Below are 19,807 nucleotides of genomic sequence, written 5' to 3' on the forward strand. Positions count from 1 at the left end.
CCAGTAATGAATGAGAGTTCTTGTTGCTTCACATCCTCGCCAGCATTTGGTGTTGTCAGTGTTCTGGAGTTTGGCCATTCTCATAAATGTATGATGCTATCTCATTGTTCTTTTAATTTGCATTTTTCTGATGGCATATGATGTGGAGCATTTTTTCATGTGCTTATTTGCCATCTGTATATCTTCTTCGGTAAGGTATCTGTTAAGGTCTTTGGCCCATTTTTTAATCAGTTTGTTTGTTTTCTTGTTGTTGACATTTAAGAGATCTTTGTATATTTTGGATAACAATCCTGTATCAAATGTGTCTTTTGTAAATCTTTTCTCCTAGTCTATGGATCTCGTTCTTTTTTTTTTTAATCAATTTTTAAAAATTGAAGTATAGTTGATTTACAATGTTGTGTTAATTTCTGCTGTACAGCAAAGTAATTCAGTTATACATATATATTCATTCTTTTCAAAAAATATTCTTTTCCGTTATGGTTTATCACAGGGTATTGAATACAGTTTTCTGTGCTATACAGTAGGACCTTGTTGTTTACCCATTCTATATATAAAAGCTTATATCTGCTAACCCCAAACTCCCACTCCATCCCTCTCCCAACCCCCTCCCCCTGGGAACCGCCAGTCTGTTTTCTATTTCTGTGATTCTGTTTCTGTTTCATAGATAGGTTCATTTGTGTCATATTTTAGATTCCACATATAAGTGATATCATATGGTATTTCTCTTTCTGACTTCACTTAGTATGATAATCTCTAGTTGCATCCATGTTGCTGCAAATGGCATTATTCCATTCTTTTTTATGGCTGAGTAGTATTCCATTATTTATATGTACCACATCTTCTTTATCCATTCATCTGTTGATGGACATTTTTATTGTTTCCATGTCTTGGCTATTGTGAATAGTGCTGCTATGAACGTAGGGGTGCATGTATCTTTTTGAATTACAGTTTTGTCTGGATATATGCCCAGGAGTGGGATTGCTGGATCATATGGTAATTCTATTTTTAATTTTCTGAGGAACCTCTGTACTGTTTTCCACAGTAGCTGCACCAACTTACATTCCCACCAACAGTGTAGGAGGGTTCCCTTTTCTCCATGCCCTCTCCAGCATTTGTTATTTGTAGATTTTTTAATGATGGCTGTTCTGACCAGTGTGAGGTGGTACCTCATTGTAGTTTTGATTTGCATTTCTCTGATAATTAGCAATGTTGAGCATCTTTTCATGTGCCTATTGACCATCTGTATTTTTTCTTTCGAGAAATGTGTATTTAGGTCTTCTGCCCATTTTTGGATTGGGTTGTTTGTTCTTTTTGTTGTTGAGTTGTATGAGCTGCTTATATATTTTGGAAATTCAGCCCTTGTAGGTTGCATTGTTTGCAAATATTTTCTCCCATTCTGTAGGTTGTCTTTTTGTTTTGTTTATGGTTCCCTTTGCTGTGCAAAAGCTTGTAAATTTGATTAAGTCTCCTTTGTTTATTTTTGTTTTTATTTCTGTTGCCTTGGGAGACTAACATAAGAAAACATTGGTATGATTTATGTCAGAGAATGTTTTGCCTATGATCTCTTCTAGGAGTTTTATGGTGTCTTGTCTTACATTTAAGTCTTTAAGCCATTTTGAGTCTATTTTTGTGTATGGTGAGAGGGTGTGTTCTAACATTGATTTACATGCGGCTGTCCAACTTGCCAGGACCACTTCCTGAAGAGACTGTCTTTCCCAATTGTCTTTTACTTATTGGTAACTTACTTTCAGTAGTGCATGGCAAAGTTCATTAAGATATTAATACACTTTATTATGTTGAGGTAAGTTCCCTCTACGCCTGCTTTCTGGAGGGTTTTTACCACAGCCAACATCATTCTCAATGGTGAAAAACTGAAACAATTTCCTCTAAGATCAGGAACAAGACAAGGTTGTCCACTCTCACCACTATTATTCAACGTAGTTTTGGAAGTTTTAGCCACAGCAATCAGAGAAGAAAAAGAAATAGCAGGAATCCAAATTGGAAAAGAAGAAGTAAAACTTTCATTGTTTGCAGATGACATGATACTATACATAGAGAATCCTAAAGATGCTACCAGAAAACTACTACAGCTGATCAATGAATTTGGTAATGTAGCAGGATACCAAATTAATGCACAAAAATCTCTTGCCTTCCTATACACTAATGATGAAAAATCTGAAAGAGAAATTAAGGGAGCACTCTCATTCACCATTGCAACAAAAAGAATAAAATATCTAGGAATAAACCTACCTAAGGAGACAGAAGACCTGTATGCAGAAAACTATAAGACACTGATGAAGGAAATTAAAGATGATGCAAACAGATGGAGAGATATACCATGTTCTTGGATGCAAGAGTCAATATTGTGAAAATGACTCTACTACCCACAGCAATCTACAGATTCAATGCAATCCCTATCAAACTACCAATGGCATTTTTCACAGAACTAGAACAAAAAATTGCCCAATTTGTATGGAAACACAAAAGACCCTGAATAGCCAAAGCAATCTTGAGAAAGGAAAACAGAGCTGGAGGAAGCAGGCTCCCTGACTTCAGACTCTACTACAAAGCTACAGTAATCAAGGCAGTATGGTACTGGCACAAAAACAGAATTATAGAGCAATGGAGCAGGATAGAAAGCCCAGAGATAAACCCACACACATATGGTCACCTTATCTTTGATAAAGGCGACAAGAATATACAATGGAGAAAAGACAGCCTCTTCAATAAGTGGTGCTGGAAAACTGGACAGCTACATGTAAAATAATGAAATTAGAACACTCCCTAACCCCATACACAAAAATAAACCCAAAATGGATTAAAGACCTAAATGTAAGGCCAGACACTATAAAACTCTTAGAGAAAAACATAGGCAGAACACTCTATGACATAAATCATAGCAAGATCCTTTTTGACCCACCTCCTAGAGAAATGGAGATAAAAACAAAAATAAACAAATGGGACCCAATGAAACTTAAAAGCTTTTGCACAGCAAAGGAAACCATAAACAAGATGAAAAGACAACCCTCAGAATGGGAGAAAATATTTGCAAATGAAGCAACTGACAAAGGATTAATCTCCAAAATTTACAAGCAGCTCATGCAGCTCAATATCAAAAAAACAAACAACCCAATCCAAAAATGGGCAGAAGACCTAAATAGACATTTCTCCAAAGAAGAGATACATACTGCCAACAGGCACATGAAAGGATGCTCAACATCACTAATCATCAGAGAAATGCAAATCAAAACTACAATGAGGCATCACCTCACACCAGTCAGAATTGCCATCATCAATAAATCTATAAACAATATATGCTGGAGAGGGTGTGGAGAAAAGGGAACCCTCTTGCACTGTTGGTGGGAATGTAAATTGATACAACCACTATGGAGAACAGTATGGAGGTTCCTTAAAAAACTAAAAATAGAACTACCATATGACCCAGCAATCCACTACTGGGCGTATACCCTGACAAAACCATAATTCAAAAAGAGTCATGTACCACAATATTCATTGCAGCTCTATTTACAGTAGCCAGGACATGGAAGCAACCTAAGTGTCCATCAACAGATGAATGGATAAAGAAGATGTGGCACATATATACAATGGAATATTGCTCAGCCATAAAAAGAAATGAAATTGAGTTATTTGTAGTGAGGTGGATGGACCTAGAGTCTGTCATACAGAGTGAAGTAAGTCAGAAAGAGAAAAACAAATACTGTATGCTAACACATATATATGGAATCTTAAAAAAAAAAAAAAGGTTCTGAAGAACCTAGGGGCAGGACAGGAATAAAGACATAGATGTAGAGAATGGACTTGAGGACACGGGGACGGGGAAGGGTAAGCTGGGACGAAGTGAGAGAGTGGCATGGACATATATACACTACCAAATATAAAACAGCTATTGGGAAGCAGCCGCATAGCACAGGGAGATCAGGTCCGTGCTTTGTGACCACCTAGAGGGATGGGATAGGGAGGGTGGGAGGGAGACTCAAGAGGGAGGGATATGGGGATATATGTATACGTATAGCTGATTCACTTTGTTATACAGCAGAAACTAACACACCATTGTAAAGCAATTATACTCCAATAAAGATGTTAAAAAAAAAGGTATTAATACACTAAGTATGACAGCATTCCCAGAGGTATTCCTCACCGGCACTGCCTGTTTTCTTGTGGCTTTAATGTGGGTGAATTAATTTGAAATTCCTATTAGGGACAGCCTCCAAGGGCTAAAAGATCACTATAAGGTAACATGTGGCCTGTGTTGTTCTCTAACGGAGAAATGGGGAAGCCTACTGTCTTTATAATGGTGTTGTGGGGAAGATTTGGGGACTTACACTCATTCCCTTTGTCCTTATCAGAACAGCTTTCCCCAGATCTAAAAACACACCCCTCACAATATGCACACAGCTTGGTTCCAGGCTGTCACCTTGATTTGGTTTATTTTACTCTAGGCACAGGTCTGACTTTAGCTATGTTCCATTTGAGATTTGAAATAAATTAAGATTCTCCTTCAGTCATATCAATTCATTTTAGGCTCTACACTTCTGGACCTAAGTGTCTGTACTTTGTGAGGTAGATGGTTTAACTGTAAAATGAAATGAATGCTATATATCATAATACATTTGAAAGCATCTTGAATTTGGTTTTTGCTTCTAAACATTTCCTTCCATTTTGTTAATGCTAACATTTAATAACTACTGTGATGATTCAAAATCTGTTTAGTTTCATAATTCTTATGATTCTGAATGACTCTTATAAAGAGGAAAATGAAAGAAAATAGGACCAAAATATACATATATATATAGTTTCCTTTAAAGTCTTTATTTCTTTAAGAAGTTGAAATAATTTATATTAAATCTGTTCTCTTTTAGTATTGTACTTCTGCTAAGCCAAAAACAGACACTTGAAGAGCTAAAACAGTCAGTCCAGCAGCTGAGATGCACTGAGGCAAAGTTTACAGCACAGAAAGAATTGCTAGAGCAAAAAGTGCAAGAAAATGATGGGAAAGAGCCGCCTCCAGTAGTAAATTATGAAGAAGATGCACGATCAGTTACATCTATGGTAAGCCAAAGAGTAATCAAATGAGAAAGTTGAAAGAGTAGTATATAGGTAATAAGTGAATACAAAAAGTAATTTTGGTTGCTATAACAAATTATTACTCTTGTTAATATGCAGGTCCTATTAAACTTGTTTGTAAATGCAAAATAGACTTGTCAGTCACCTCAGGTCACCTGGAGAGCACTGTCAGGAACCACCTGTAGAGTCAAAGGAAAAAGCTCTTCTCTTGCCTTCAAAACTGAAAACAAAGACTGCAATTGTTTTTATTCCTGGGAGACAGCAGGAAGGTAGGGTGTTATTCTTAAGATAGAAATAAGGAGAAAGATATTTATTAATTTTTTTCTTATATAAGAACAGTAGAATTTATCTGAGATTGATGATATGTTTATTGTTTTCACAATACAAAACATTGATTTTTTTAAAGACGATTTTTTCTTATAAATAGCCTTAAACTACAATAAACACATTTAAATCTAGCAACTAGAAATTCAACTTTATTTTATACAGATTTATTAACTGTTTAAGAATGCCTAGTTTAAAATTACTTTCTCTCTCTCTTCCCCTTCCTTTCTTCCTTCCTTTATCTTATGTTGGTGGTTTCTATCAGGGGGCAGTTTTGCCCCCCAGGGGTCATTTGGCCATGTCTCCAGGCATGTTTGGATTTCACAGCTGGTGGATGCTATTGCTATCTCGTGGGTAGAGGCCAGTGATGCTACTAAATACCATGCAGTGCACGTTACAGCCCATCCCTTCTTACTCTCAACAAAAACTTACTCAAACCAAAATATTAATAGTGCCAAGGTTGAAAAAACCTGAGCTGTATCCTTGGATTTTTCTGTGGGTAACTGTGTGCAGTCCATAAATAGAACTATTATATTACAGTTAATTATGCTATAGGTGATATTTTAGTAATTTTTAGTTTATGTGATTCTAAATAGTACAATTTGATTGTTAAATGGATTCAAATGTCTCCATAGGAAAAAAAGACTGCATTTGAAATGTCCAATTCTAGATAAATCTGGATATGAATAGGAAGTGTTTAAATTATTGTGGTTATTACTATTTTTTATTAATTGAGCCATAGTGATCTATATATTACATTGTGAATTATGAATTATAATTTTTTGCTCTCCTTTACTGTCCTACCAGACAATAAACATCTTACCATGTAGACCAGGGACCCTACTGGATTAATTTTCTTGCTTCTTGATTTTTGATAACTAACATATGCATTTTTTTCAGAGGAACTTCTGAAGGTTTATTCTTTTGCTTGGCTTTGAAACCTTAGTTAGTAAATCTTTTGTTCTCTAAGTGTGGTTTATAGTATTTCCTTGTCCCCATGTGGGTGTGGAATTGGTTACTTCATAGCCTTTTTTTAGTGGCAGATAGGTTAAAACGGGCTATCGAATTTATTTTAAGTAATTATGTATGCAGATGACTCATGTTGGCATTATTATTATAGAATAAAAGATAGTTCTTCAAGTCACTAAATGATAACATATCCCCATTTGGTAACAACAACTAAAAACTAGACTTTGGAATTTAAAATATAACAGTTCATTAATTCTTATTTCATTAAGAACTTGTAATCATTTGGAGTTTTATCTTTCATAATCATTGAAGAAAAACTTTTTCAATAAACGAATAAATAATGTTTTAGAGAGAATGTATAATTCAGTTTAAGAGGCTAAACTGCTTTCTGGTACTGTCAAACTTTCTCTTATACCCAAATGATAATACCTTATAAATTTTTAGAAAGTGATGTCACATATTGCATTTATCCAGTTTATTTTAAATAGTTGAAATGCTATTTGTTTCTATACATCTTATCTATTCACTGAAGCAATGACTTTAGTAAGTCTTTAAGGAATTTACAAAGGAATGCTATGTGTAGTTTAAAGTAATAAAGTAACATTTTATAAATCAAACAGGACATTCCTCAGATTGATGGCAATTAATGAGTTTTTCAGTATGTTTTATAAAACAAGTAGAAATATTTGCAATTCTTAGTTCTTAAAACTAAATAATACTCCCACGTATATCAGTGAAATTTTTGCTTAATTCCATCTTTCAGTAATAATTAGAATATAACTTTTCATTTTATTCAAAAACAGTCAAAATATTAAAAGTATAAACGATTTTCCCCCAAATGACTGTTTAAGCATTGTTTTATGAATAACATTACCCAAAAAGCCTGAAATTAATGTAAGCAGTTCCATTGCTTTTTCCTCTATAAATTCCATCCTTATAAATGGTGTTTCTACAAGGGAAATTTAGTTGAATATTGGAAGAATTGGAAGAACTAAAAATTAAAGCATAATATCATGGAAAATAGTAAAAACTTGGCCTAAATATTATTTAAGAGTAAGTATTAACTATTTTACATGATCCTAATTAATGGCAGTGTTAACCAAAACTCAGACTCTTTGGTGGTGAATGCTTCTGTGAAAGAGAGCCCTTAAGGAACTGTACTGCTGAGATGGGCCATGGATTGTATATTCTTATAAAAATTCCAGGGTGATTCAGATGTCAGGGTTAGAATTGTAGTCAGGCTCTTAGATGTACTGATATTTATTTTGACTTTATAATTCGATGAGAATTAAGACCCATCTATTAATTTACAGAAATCTAAAAAACTGTGGAGACAGGTAATGTAAACATCTTTGTCAGGAAAAGTCATCCTTCTAGTGTTGTCTTTTTTCACCTAAGTCTAATTTTAGCCAAAATACCAAGAAGAAAATGATATTGATAAATATTAAGTATTGCACAGTAATTCTCTATTATCTGTGGATAAGTATGTTTCATCTATCCATTCAAGAAATATTTATTGAGCACCTACTATGTGTCGAGGATATTTCTAGATGCTTGTAATATATCAGTGAATAAAACTAATGAAGAATCTCTCTTAGAGGTTACATTCTGTGGTGAATGGCAGTTAATAAATAAGTAAATTATATATTATATTGGAAGGTGCTAAATGCCAAGGTGTAAAAACAAAGCAGGATAGGGGATTGGGGGTCTAGAGGGTCACAGGTTGGGATACAATTTTAAATGCAAGTAAAGATAAGCATCATCGAGAAAGTGACATTTTTTATATAAACAATGTTCTTTTTAATGAAAAAAATGAAATAATAGGTTAATAGTCATCACAAAATCTCTGCATGGTAGGAGTTTTTTTCTTTATCATTTTTCCTAATTTCCAAGATTTCTAAAAACAACATATGTGGCTTTAATAACTACAAAATAATAAATGTTATTAAATAAATATAATATATTCCTACCACATAAAATAAGAATAGTAAATAAAATAAAATATCTCATAGTTCTACTTACCATTCAAAGGCGTCCACTTATCAATTTTTACACAAGAAAGTGACGTTTGAACAAAATCTTGAACTGGGGAGATAGTAAACCACTTAATTTCTGGGGAAAGAGCATTCTAGTCAGAGGGTGTATTTATTGCAAAGACTATAAGGCAGGGGCAGGTCTGGACTCTCTAAGGTACAGTAAGGAGCTCTGAGTAGAGTGGAAGGTGAGAGTATAGCGAATGAGATTAGAGAAGTAATGGAAAACAGATCTCAGGACCTGTGGAACATAATTAAGGGTTATGGCTTTTCTCTGAATGAAATGGGGAGCCATTGGGTTGGGAGGTTATAACAGAAGATTGACATGCTCTGACTTTTGAATTAAATGGATCACTGTGTTGATAATATGCTTAAGGTTAATAAGAATGGAAGATTGAGGTTGTTACAGCAACCCAGGTGATAGAAGATGACAGTTTGAGCAAGGATGGTATCACAGGAACTAACAGGAAGTGTTTAGCTTCTGGATATGTTTTGAAGGTTGAGCCCATGAGATTTCCTGTGGATTAAATGTGGGGTATGAGAGAGAGGAGTCAAGGACAACTTTAAGGTTTTGCGCAGGAGCACTAGAGGAATAGAATTTGTTTCAAGTGCATGGAAAGAGTACACATAGAGCAGTTTTGATGAGGAAGAGCAAGATTTCAGCTTGTTTTTCCAAAAAAGAAAGAAAGAGAGGGAGGGAGGGAGGGAGGGAGGAAAGGAAGGAAGGAAGGAAGGAAGGAAGGAAGGAAGGAAAGAAAGGAAGGAAGGAAAGAAAGAAAGAAAGAAAAAGAAAGAAAGAAAAGAAAGAGAAAGGAAAGAAAGAAAGAAGAAGGAAAGAAGGAAAGAAAGAAAGAAAAGAAAAGAAAGGAAGGAAGGAAGGAAGGAAAGAAAGAAAGAAAGAAACCCCATCAGTGTAGAAATTTGGTAGTTCCAGAGGATGGTTTGGACTGGAGATATAAATTTGAGAGTTGTAGGCATCAAATGGCATTTAAAATTATTTGACTATAGAATGTCACCAAGTGAGAGAGGATAGAGAAGAAAAGAGAAACAAGGACTGAACTCTGGGGCACTGCAAGTTAGGTCTAGACAAGGAGGAATCAGGAAGAGATTAAGAAGGAATGACCAGTGAGGTAGTAGAAAATCAAGAGAATTTGGTGTCCTCGAAAAATGTTCCAAGGAAAAATGAGTTTTAGAATTTCGGACATATCCAGTTAAGGCAAAAGAAACAGTTGTATTGACTGCAGGAATTTTCTAAACTTTTTGTATCAAATTCCCAAGAGGAGAACTATAGCATGGAATGCAGTGTCTCTGGAAATGCTGTTCCAATCCCTTTTCAAAGAGTGTCCTGAAGGGACCACTGTGCAATGGAAACTGTACTTTGGGAAATGATGAATTAGAAGACAGATCCTTTCTTATCCATTTGAGTTATTGACACTTAAATGTGCTGTTAATGCTGAAGACATTTGAGTTGTTTAAATGGACTATAGACCCAAGGATTATTTTATTTTATTCTTCACTTCTAGTTCTGCAGGCAGAAGAATCTGCCTTCTGGGGCAAATTAGAAGGCTAAACTCTTTGTTGGCTGCCCTATCTGGATAATGATGGAAATACCAAGATTTTCTAGTCCCTGACTAAACATTGTCTGACTTTACTCTCTCTCTCTCTCTTAATTTATTCAAAAATATCACGTTTGTTTTTAGCTATCCAGTTGTAAGAACATAAGTTTTTAACCAGTGTCTGTTGAATTGAGGAATTGAACTTCCTTTTTACTCCAGAGTAATCTAGTTATTTTCCTTTTAACAGCATGTGCTTTAGGCCAAATAATTTTTGTTGAAAGAATTTCTGTTGTATGTCAAATATATCTGGCACCATGGAATGAGTTCCTAATTTTTAAATATGTTTAGCTATCCTAAGATAATTGCCTTTACTTTGATGTTTCTGAAATTGCACATTTTTAAGCCCTTTTACTAGACTAATACACAACATATATTTATCTTCTCTGCATATTTTATTGAGTTCTGCTTAATTGAGCAGCACTATCAATAAAATCCTGTTTTGTTACATTTTCAACCAACAAAATATCTGGTTTGTTGACTAAATATTGTCTGTATTATGATTTGATAGTAATTCATTTTACCATAATGTTCAATATATTTTCAATTTTATAGTTAGTCACTAAATTGGAATGATATCAATTGAGATATATTGACAGCATCATTGAAGCTTTATCTGTTTTCATCATCAGGTATATTTTCTTTCTTTAAATACATAAGGTAAATGTTATTCCAAGCCTTACTATCAAATACACTGAGAAGAGTACCAGACTAAGAATCAGGAGACCTGAATTGAGCTTTGTCTCTGCTGTGTAACTATCGTCAGGTTACTTAACCTTTCTGAGTTTTCTTTTCCATAAAAGGAGGAAATGAATGTGTACCCACCTTGCCTGACAGGATTTCTGTGACACTGAAATGAGATTATGTTGAGTATTTTATATATTAAGAAATACTGTTACAAAAAGATTCTATTTTACTTTTTTCTAATAATGTACCTTAGTTCACATGTAAATTAATTTGTAGATACTTACTGAGTTCTTAAGTATGAATTGTAGATTTTTCTGTAGGATTATCTTTTGTAATATTTCTTATTTATGAAGGCAAAACCTTAATTAATTTCTCTGAATATGTAGTACATATACGTGCACAGGTGTCTAAGTATCCTTTCCTTAGTCCCTAGTTCCCTACCTCAGAGGTAACCTTCCAGAAGCATTGTATGCAAATATAAACATAAATTTATATTATATGCTTCCTGCTCTTTTGACACAAATGGTAAAACATACAATACTGTTCTGTACCTTACTTTTTACTTAATATATTTTAAGTATCATTTTGTAACAGTGAGTATACAGTTACTTTTTTTTTCATTTATTTGTTCAACAAACAGATATTTATTGAATGTCAGGCATCAGGTGCCATTTTAAGTTCTGGGGATACAGTAGTGAACAAGATAAACATTTTTTTTTTTGTCCTCATGGACCTTTCACTCTAATTGGAGGAGACAGACAATAAACAATCATACACACACACACACACACACACACACACACACCTACATACATATATATATGTCAGGTGGTGGTAAGTTCTTTGGAGAAAAATAAAACAAGCAGGGAGAAAAAGGGTGCTGGGAGGGGTTTTCATATATATGGTGGTCAAATAAGGCTTACTGATAAAGTGATTTATACAGAGATCTGAAAGAACTAAGGGAGCAAATGATGAGATTGCCTGGGGTGAGAATATTCCAAGCAGTGGGAAAAGCAGTTGGGAGGCACTGATGCAGGAGTCTGGTTCTTGTGTTGGAACAACAAGGAAGCCAGTGTGGCTGGAACAGAGTGAGCCAGAGTAGTAGGAGATGGGGTCAGAGAAGTAGTGAGCATTTAGATCGCATAGTCACGCAGACCATTGTAAGGACTTTGATGCTAACTCTTAGAGAAATAAGACTCTGAGCAAAGAAGTGACATATTTACATTGTTTACAATTGTTTGTTATTATAAAGACAGCTGGTGAAATCCTATAATTTTACTATGTGTATAAATAGAGATTATATGTAAGATACATTTTGGAAGGTTTTGTACAGTTTATATAGGTTTAGATTTTACTCTCAAAGTAATTTAAAGGTTTCTTAACCTGAGAACAATGTCAGTTATGGATATTAATTATTACATTAATATCGACATTAATATTTCAGTTTTATAGATTAATAAATTATTGCTTCCAGCTTTCCTGTGACAAGAATTTTATCATGCTGAACTTTCAGTGGCTTTCTAGACCATTAAATTAATAAATTCTCCTGTAGATCTGATACTTAAAGTGTATTTAGAGGTATATGCTTTATGTTTATTTGATGCATAAATTTCTAATTTATAAAACGAAGTTAGGAGGTGATAATGATTACATTATAAAAAACATGTTGATTTTTCTAAATGATTCAGGTCAAGATTCCTTAACATTGCTAATCATCAAGGAAATGCCAATCAAAGCCACAATGAAATATTACCTTACACTGGTCAGAATGGCCATTATCAAAAAGACAACAAATAACAAGTGTTGGCGAGGATGTGGACAAAAGGGAACCCTCTTGCACTGTTGGTGGGAATGTAAATTGGTGCAGCCACTATGGAGAACAGTATGGAGGTTCCTCAAAAAATTGAAAATAGAACTACCATACAATCCAGCAATTCCACTTCTGTTTATTTATCCAAAGGAAATGAAAACACTAACTCGAAAAGATATCTGCACCCCCATGTTCCTAGCGGCATTATTTACAATAGCCAAGATATGGAAACAACCTAAGTGTCCATCAATAGATGAATGGATAAAGATGTGAGATATATATATATATATCTATCTCATATATATGTTTACACACACACACACACACACACACACACACACACACACACACACACACGAAATCTTGCCATTTGTGACAACATGAATGGGCCCTGAGGGCATTTTGCTAAGTGAAATAAGTCAGACAGAGAAAGACAATTACTGTATGATCTCACTTATATATAGAATCTTAAACAAAACAAAACAAAACAAAACAAAAAACAACTCATAGTTACAGAGAACAGACTGTGTTTCATTGCCGGAAGTAGGGATGGGGAATGGGTGAAATGGGTGAAGGTGGTCAAAAGGTACAAACTTCCAGTTATAAAATAAAATGAGGAGGATGTAATATACAGCATGGTGATAATAGTTAATACTACTCTATTATATATTTGAAAGTTGCTAAGAGAGTAGATCTTAAAAATTCTCATCAGAAGAAAAGAATTTTTATAACTATGTGTGGTGATGAATGTTAACTAGACATGTTGTGGAAATCATTTCTCAGTATATACAAATATCAAATCATGATATTATGCGTCTGAAACTAATATAATGTTGTATGTCAATTATATTCAATTAAAAAAGATTCCTTTAAATATTCATTTTTCTTTGGTTCATACAAATGAAGTCATTTCACATCACAGACTAGTTAATGGATGATGCCAGAGACATTTTTGCATTAGGCCACTGTATCTTCAGTATCAGGGGGAAAGAAAACAAAATTTTAAGCTGTTTTTAACTTATATTTTAACTATCTCTGCTCATATTTATATGCATATTCAGTGAGTAAATAAGCCAAATCAAGTATATGGTAAATGAAAGGTAACTTTTTCATTTTTATACACAAACACACACACACATATATGCATGTAATATACTACAAACCAAATGAAAAAGCTACCTTTCATTTTCATGTATATGTATATATATGTATACATATATATATTCCTAATTTGTCTTTTTAATTATGGATTTCTTAATATCTTAGCACAAACTAACTAGCCAGGGGTTAGCTAGCTCTAAAAGGATATAATAAAAGAACAAAGTAAAGTTAGGCAAGAATTAAATATTGCTATGATTAATGCAAATTAAAAGATTAATAACTCAGATTTAGTCAGTCATTTGAGATTAAACAAGTGTTTAATCATTACTACATGAATATTTTGTACCGGGGTTTTGTGGGAAGGGTGGGTCAAAGATAAAATAGATTTAGACCCTACCATAGGTTTGGTGGGGGTAGATGGAGCAAAAGTAATTGATTTAACAATTAATTTGAAAGTTGGCTGCATTTTGACTTGTATATATCCATATATTAAAATATTAGAAAAAATTTAGGTGCCTAGCAGTACGTAGATATACACTCAACAGATGTTTACAGAGGGACCGAATAGGTACAGAATTTCAAAATATCTGTTTATAGGTTATAATTGATGCCATTCAGTTTTTTTAAAAAATGGGTTAAATGTTGATGTTAGCTTCTATCAAATATTTCTCATTTTATAAATAATTGTGGCAGTGGTATTCTAACAGAGTGACAAAGTCTCCAGTAGTTACAGAGATAATGACTAATGAGTTACTGCAATAGAGTCGTCACTCTAGAGAGAGCTCCAGCTGCAGAGCCAGACTGCTTGGATTTGTATCCATGCTCTACCACTTAGGAAGTGTTAGGCAAGTTTCAGGACTTTTCCTGCCCTCATTTCCCAATGTGTAAATCAGGAATTACAGTTTTACTTACTCTTGGGTTTGTTGTAAGGAATAGTTAAGTTTACACATTTAAAGCGTGTAGAACAGTGCCTGCAACTTAGTAAACTACCATTGTCTTTTATGTAGATGATAATTATCACAGAAATGATGATTTAATGTAAATGCTTATTTTCTGCTAGTCTTTATTCCTTAGTCTTGATATTATTTTTCATTAAGCATGAGTATTTTCTTTTAAAAATGTATCCTGTTAATTTTTAGATGATAGATAAGCATGTTTGGGATCTACTCTGTATTTGAAGTACAGACTTTCTTGGGTATCCAAGGGGGATCGGTTCCAGGAGCCCCTGCAGTAGAATGGTATGGTATTTGCATATTACCTACACACATGATGATACTTTAAATCATCTGTAGATTACTTGTAATACCTAATACAATGTAAATGGTACGTAAATAGTTGTAAATACAATGTAAATGCTATGTAAATAGTTGCCTGCACAGGGCAAATTCAACTTTTACTTTTTGGAGCTTTCTGGAATTTTTTTTTCCAAATATTTCAGATCCATGGTTGGTTGGATCTGTGGATGTAGAACCTGCACATGTGGAGGGCCGACTGTATTGTGTTCTTTAGCCATAATAGATTACAAAGTATTTTTTAAACAAAGTATCATGTAATTAATTTTACTTATATATTGCTGGCATCAATAGGATTGACCAGCTAATTTTTTAAAGAAAATTTTTAGTGTTATTAGTTTACTGTAAGCTCATTTTTTTCTTCTACGACACTATTAAAGTTTGTGTTTAAAATTTTGCACAAAGCAATTTTTATAAAAATGTAACTCATAATCACATTTTTTAATGACAGTTTTCTTTTAGTTTGAGTAAAAAAAAAAATTCCTAAATGGCATTATATTTTATAATTATTCATTCCTAAAATAACATTTTTCTTTTAAGTTTGCAATTATGGAAAATTCAATTAACAGCTTTTAATACTTATATTGCCTTTTAAAAATAACTCTCTTTGTTGTCAATTTATGCCATACCATTATTTATTCATTCTGTCAGTTGAAACTAGTTTTTCTTTATACCTCATTGATTCCCTTCTCTCAGTATTATTTAAAGGCTCTCTTTTTACCAGCAGGGCAGGGTGGAGAAAATGTGGAAACTTGAGTCAAATTGTCATGAGTTTCATTACCTTTAAGTAAATTTTTACCCCGCTAAACCTCAGTTTCTTCATCTGTAAAATGTGGTTAGTAATATGCACCTCAGAGGATTGTTATTAGGACTAAATGAGTGATGCAAAGGCAAAGGCACATTATAGAGCCCAGACATAGGAAGGTGCTTAGTACGCATTTGGTTTTTGTCCCCTTTCTTTTCCCTCTCCTCTCCATTTCTCTTTTTCCTCCTTTCTTCTGTCTCTTGCACCTTTGTCCCCATTTCTCCTCTTCCTTCCTCTGCCTTCTTATTAAACACAATTAACCAACTTCTATGAATATCTATTGTGTGCCATGGATGGAGACATCCTGGAGTGAAAGAGAGTCTCTGTACTCAAAAATCTACATTCAGCAGGCAGGAAGTTGCAATAAATAATTGATTAACAAGAAAACATCGGAGTTAAGTGCTGTGATGAAATTGATCATTAATATTCCTCAGGCTTTAGCCTTCAGCCCTTGGCTTTCAATCCTTTCCTTTTCTTTGTGTTCATGTTGTCTGTGGGCTTTTTTCCTTCTGTCATGACTTAAACATCAACTGATGATCCCCAAATCTACATGTCCAAGGAAATTAGGAATACTGGAACACCACTCAAGATAAACATAAAAAATGAGAGCAGAGAAGTTAAGTGACTTCTGCAAATTCACACAAAAAACGTTAAATGTAATACAAATTTTAATTTAACAACAATTTCATTATTATTCACACACCAATTAGATTTTCTTTTTGTGTTTTTTTTTTTTTTTTGGATTAACTGTTAACTGATAGACATAGTATTAACTGACATTCATTCTATGTTAATTAAAAGTTAAAAAAACCTTTGGACTTTTTTATTGTAGTTTAATGCAGATACATTATTTGAAAAGACAGGGGAGAGATCTAATCATCTGAAGAGAAAAAAGATTTTTACATACATGTCTAATTTGTCATAATAATTGTGAATAATAAAATTGCTAAAAATTTCTATTGATAATGAATACAGTTCTTCCTTTTCTCCCATAATATAGTTTTGTTTTTGCGTACCCATTAAAAATAAATCAATAAAAAGCAACTACTTGGCATATAAACCATTGCATAACGTGTTCAGGACATTCTTTTAAAAATTTAAAAATTATCTAATTTTCTTCAACCTAAGAAAAGTATTTCAGCCTCTGCAATTTATTTGCTAATTCCTCTATTAAATTGAATAGTATTTGTCTTAAAATTTATGTGTGAGTATGTTATCTTTTGACTTGAATTGAAAGTAGACAGTTGGCCTTTCATGTAGTGAAGGATTCATATATTTTTATCTCTAAAGTCTTTTGTCGTAAATTTTGAAAGTTATTTTTATGACATATCAATTTCTTTAATTTAATTGAAAGGTTTAATAAAGAGAATATGTGAATATTATGATTTATTGCTTCATTTGGTACTTAATGAAAGAATTTTAAGTCCTAATAAATTTTCTCTTTTATTATAGTGTTCTGAAGAAAATTATTTCTCAGTATTAATATTTAAAAGATTAAGACTCAACTGTTAATTTTTAAAATCATTGGTTTAGTTTGAAAATCCCAGACAAATGATAAGATCTCGGACTAAGGAAAGATTTTTCTCTGTCAGAATGTATCTAGAGATCTTTTAGAGTAGAGGCTAATTCTTCCAGATAAGTTCTCAAAATTGCTTAAAAATCATTGAATCCTTGGAAGGAGAAATAACTCAATCAGAAAGAAATCATTTATACTTCTACTGTGTATTTAACTATGTGTTAGATGTTACAAGGGCCTACAAGAGAATATAAACAAACTCAGATCCTTTTATCTGCCTTCATTTTGAAATTTGAATGAATGCTATCATACTGGTGTTAAAAACATAACATTTGAACAACTAGAAGTACATTATTAAAACAGCATAGTTAGGAAACAAGAATATACAGATAGATTAATAGAATACTAGTCCAAAGAAGCCTATATATGTTCTTAATATGAGTATAAGGCTATTTTAAGGAAAACAAAAGATTAAAAGATTATTCAGTTTATATCATTTTAGGTCTTAAGCTCATGCCACATAAAAAATAAATTTCAGATGTATTACTCAAATATAAAAAAATAAAGCCACAAAACGACTAAAGAAAATATAAGTGAACATTTTCCTGTGTCAGAAAACAAAGAATTAAATTGCAGAATAAAAATTGGGAATAATATGTGATGCAAATATGACAAGGATTAATGTTTTAAAATATGTAAGTAAATCATCCAAGCTGGTTTATAAAGAAGGAATGCGTCAATTAAAAATGGACAAAGAACATAAGAAATTTATAATAAAGGATATATAGGCCTTAATAAAGATAAGAAAGAATTTTCAGCCTCACTAGTAACGAAAATAATCATTAAGAAAAGCAATTAGAAAATGAGATTTTTAACTTGTCTGTTACCATCCACAGTGGCCTCCTTTCCACCTGTTTGCTATGCTCCAGCCAAAGTAACCTTTTAAAATTTCAGATCAGGACAAGTCTGGTTATATTGACCCCCACAAGAATGGCTACTTATAACTTTTAGGCTAAATAGTACTTTTTCTGAATGGCCTGCATAAAAGGCTTTCCTTATATTGTCTGGCCCCTACCTTGGACTCTGACCAATCAGAATGGATGCTTGTCATAACTACCAGGCATGTCCCTATGGAAGAAAAGCAAAAAAAGAAAGACGTATATAAGGGGTGAAGGACTGGGATAAAAATCTTGGAGTAGTCCAGGGACTGACTATTCATCTAGTTTAAGAACAAGTATAGTTGGAGTAAGGTAGTTAAGAGGCTTATATGAAGCTATTAAGTGTGATCTGAAATTTCACATGTGAAGCAATTTTGACTGGTAGGCTCCAAGTTATGAATAGTAGAAAGCAATGCTGAAGTTAAGCATAAATGAGCATTGTTGGAAATGAAGACATCCAAAGGAACTTTGAGGCCTTGGGTATAAGAGTCATGCACTGGAAAGAAAATAATTATAAGCCACTTGCAAATATCTCAGTAAATAAAGGAGAGTGTCTGAGAGGCCAGTAGATGATAGCATTGAGAATGAAAATGCCCTGGCTTCATTTATGCTATTATTATAAGTACCTCATCTCTTAAATTCTATATAAAGCTTCTGGTGCTTAAGACAGTACCTGGCAAAGAGTAGGTGCTCAATAAATTTTTCTTCAACGTGCTTGTAGAGATGAAATCATCAGTGTTTAGATTCCAGTCAAATGTTTGACTTCTTTTCTACATATTCCGTGGCATATAAGCACCAAACAAAACAAAACACCTACTCAGTTAATGTAGAGGGGTAAATTACTCTAGAATATGTTCTAGAAAGTAATAAATTCCTTATAACACTGATAGAAAGGAAAGGATACAGAGAAATAGCTTTAGCTAGCATATTCATCACTTATAGGTAGGCAAAATCAGAAACTCAGTATGCTGTGTTGTTTAAGTGGGGTCAGGATGCACTGTGTCCTCAAAAACATCTTCACCACCACAACCACTTTAGGAAAATTATTTGGCAATATCTACTAAAGGATATGGGCACACCCTGTGACCCATAAATGAATACATATGTTCCCCAAAAGACATGTATAAGAATATACACAGGAGCACTATTTATAATAGACTGAAACTCGAAACTGCCAAATGTCAATCAACAGTGGAATAGATAAACTGTGGAATATGTACCCAGTGAAATTGTCTGCAGTTATAAGAATGAACAAATTACAGCTATATACAGCAGTATGGATGAAACTTACAAACATCATGTTGAGTGAAAGATACCAGATGTTACATAATCTGTGATTCCACTTATATAGAGTTCAAAAAGAGGCAAAAGTAATCTGTGATATATTGAAAGTTAGGATAGGGATTACCCTTGGTGAGATGAGGGAAGGACTGAAAGGGGCACACCGGGGACTTCTGGAGTGTGGAAATGACTTGTATTTTGATCCGTGTTCTAGTTACCGGGATCTTTTCAGTCTGAAAATTCATAAACTGTACACTTTTGATTTGTACACTTTGCTGAATGTATCTTGTACTTCAATTAAGAATTTCAGAAAAAAAAATTTGCTCTAAGTGCGGGACCAAAATGAAGGCATG

General features: G+C 33.4%; 1 protein-coding gene across 7 annotated transcripts in view; it reads left to right on the forward strand.

Moving 5' to 3' along the window:
• The window catches only part of FER (FER tyrosine kinase), a 462,877-nt gene that overhangs the window by 156,484 nt on the left and 286,586 nt on the right, over nucleotides 1-19,807 (forward strand). For all 7 annotated transcript variants that reach the window (XM_059916864.1, XM_059916866.1, XM_059916867.1 and 4 more), the window contains one exon: nucleotides 4,881-5,070. In XM_059916864.1, the coding sequence (XP_059772847.1) occupies nucleotides 4,881-5,070 (190 nt within the window). The remainder of the gene's footprint in view (nucleotides 1-4,880; nucleotides 5,071-19,807) is intronic.

The sequence above is a fragment of the Balaenoptera ricei genome, chromosome 3, assembly GCF_028023285.1.
Source record: "Balaenoptera ricei isolate mBalRic1 chromosome 3, mBalRic1.hap2, whole genome shotgun sequence".
Taxonomy (NCBI): domain Eukaryota; kingdom Metazoa; phylum Chordata; class Mammalia; order Artiodactyla; family Balaenopteridae; genus Balaenoptera; species Balaenoptera ricei.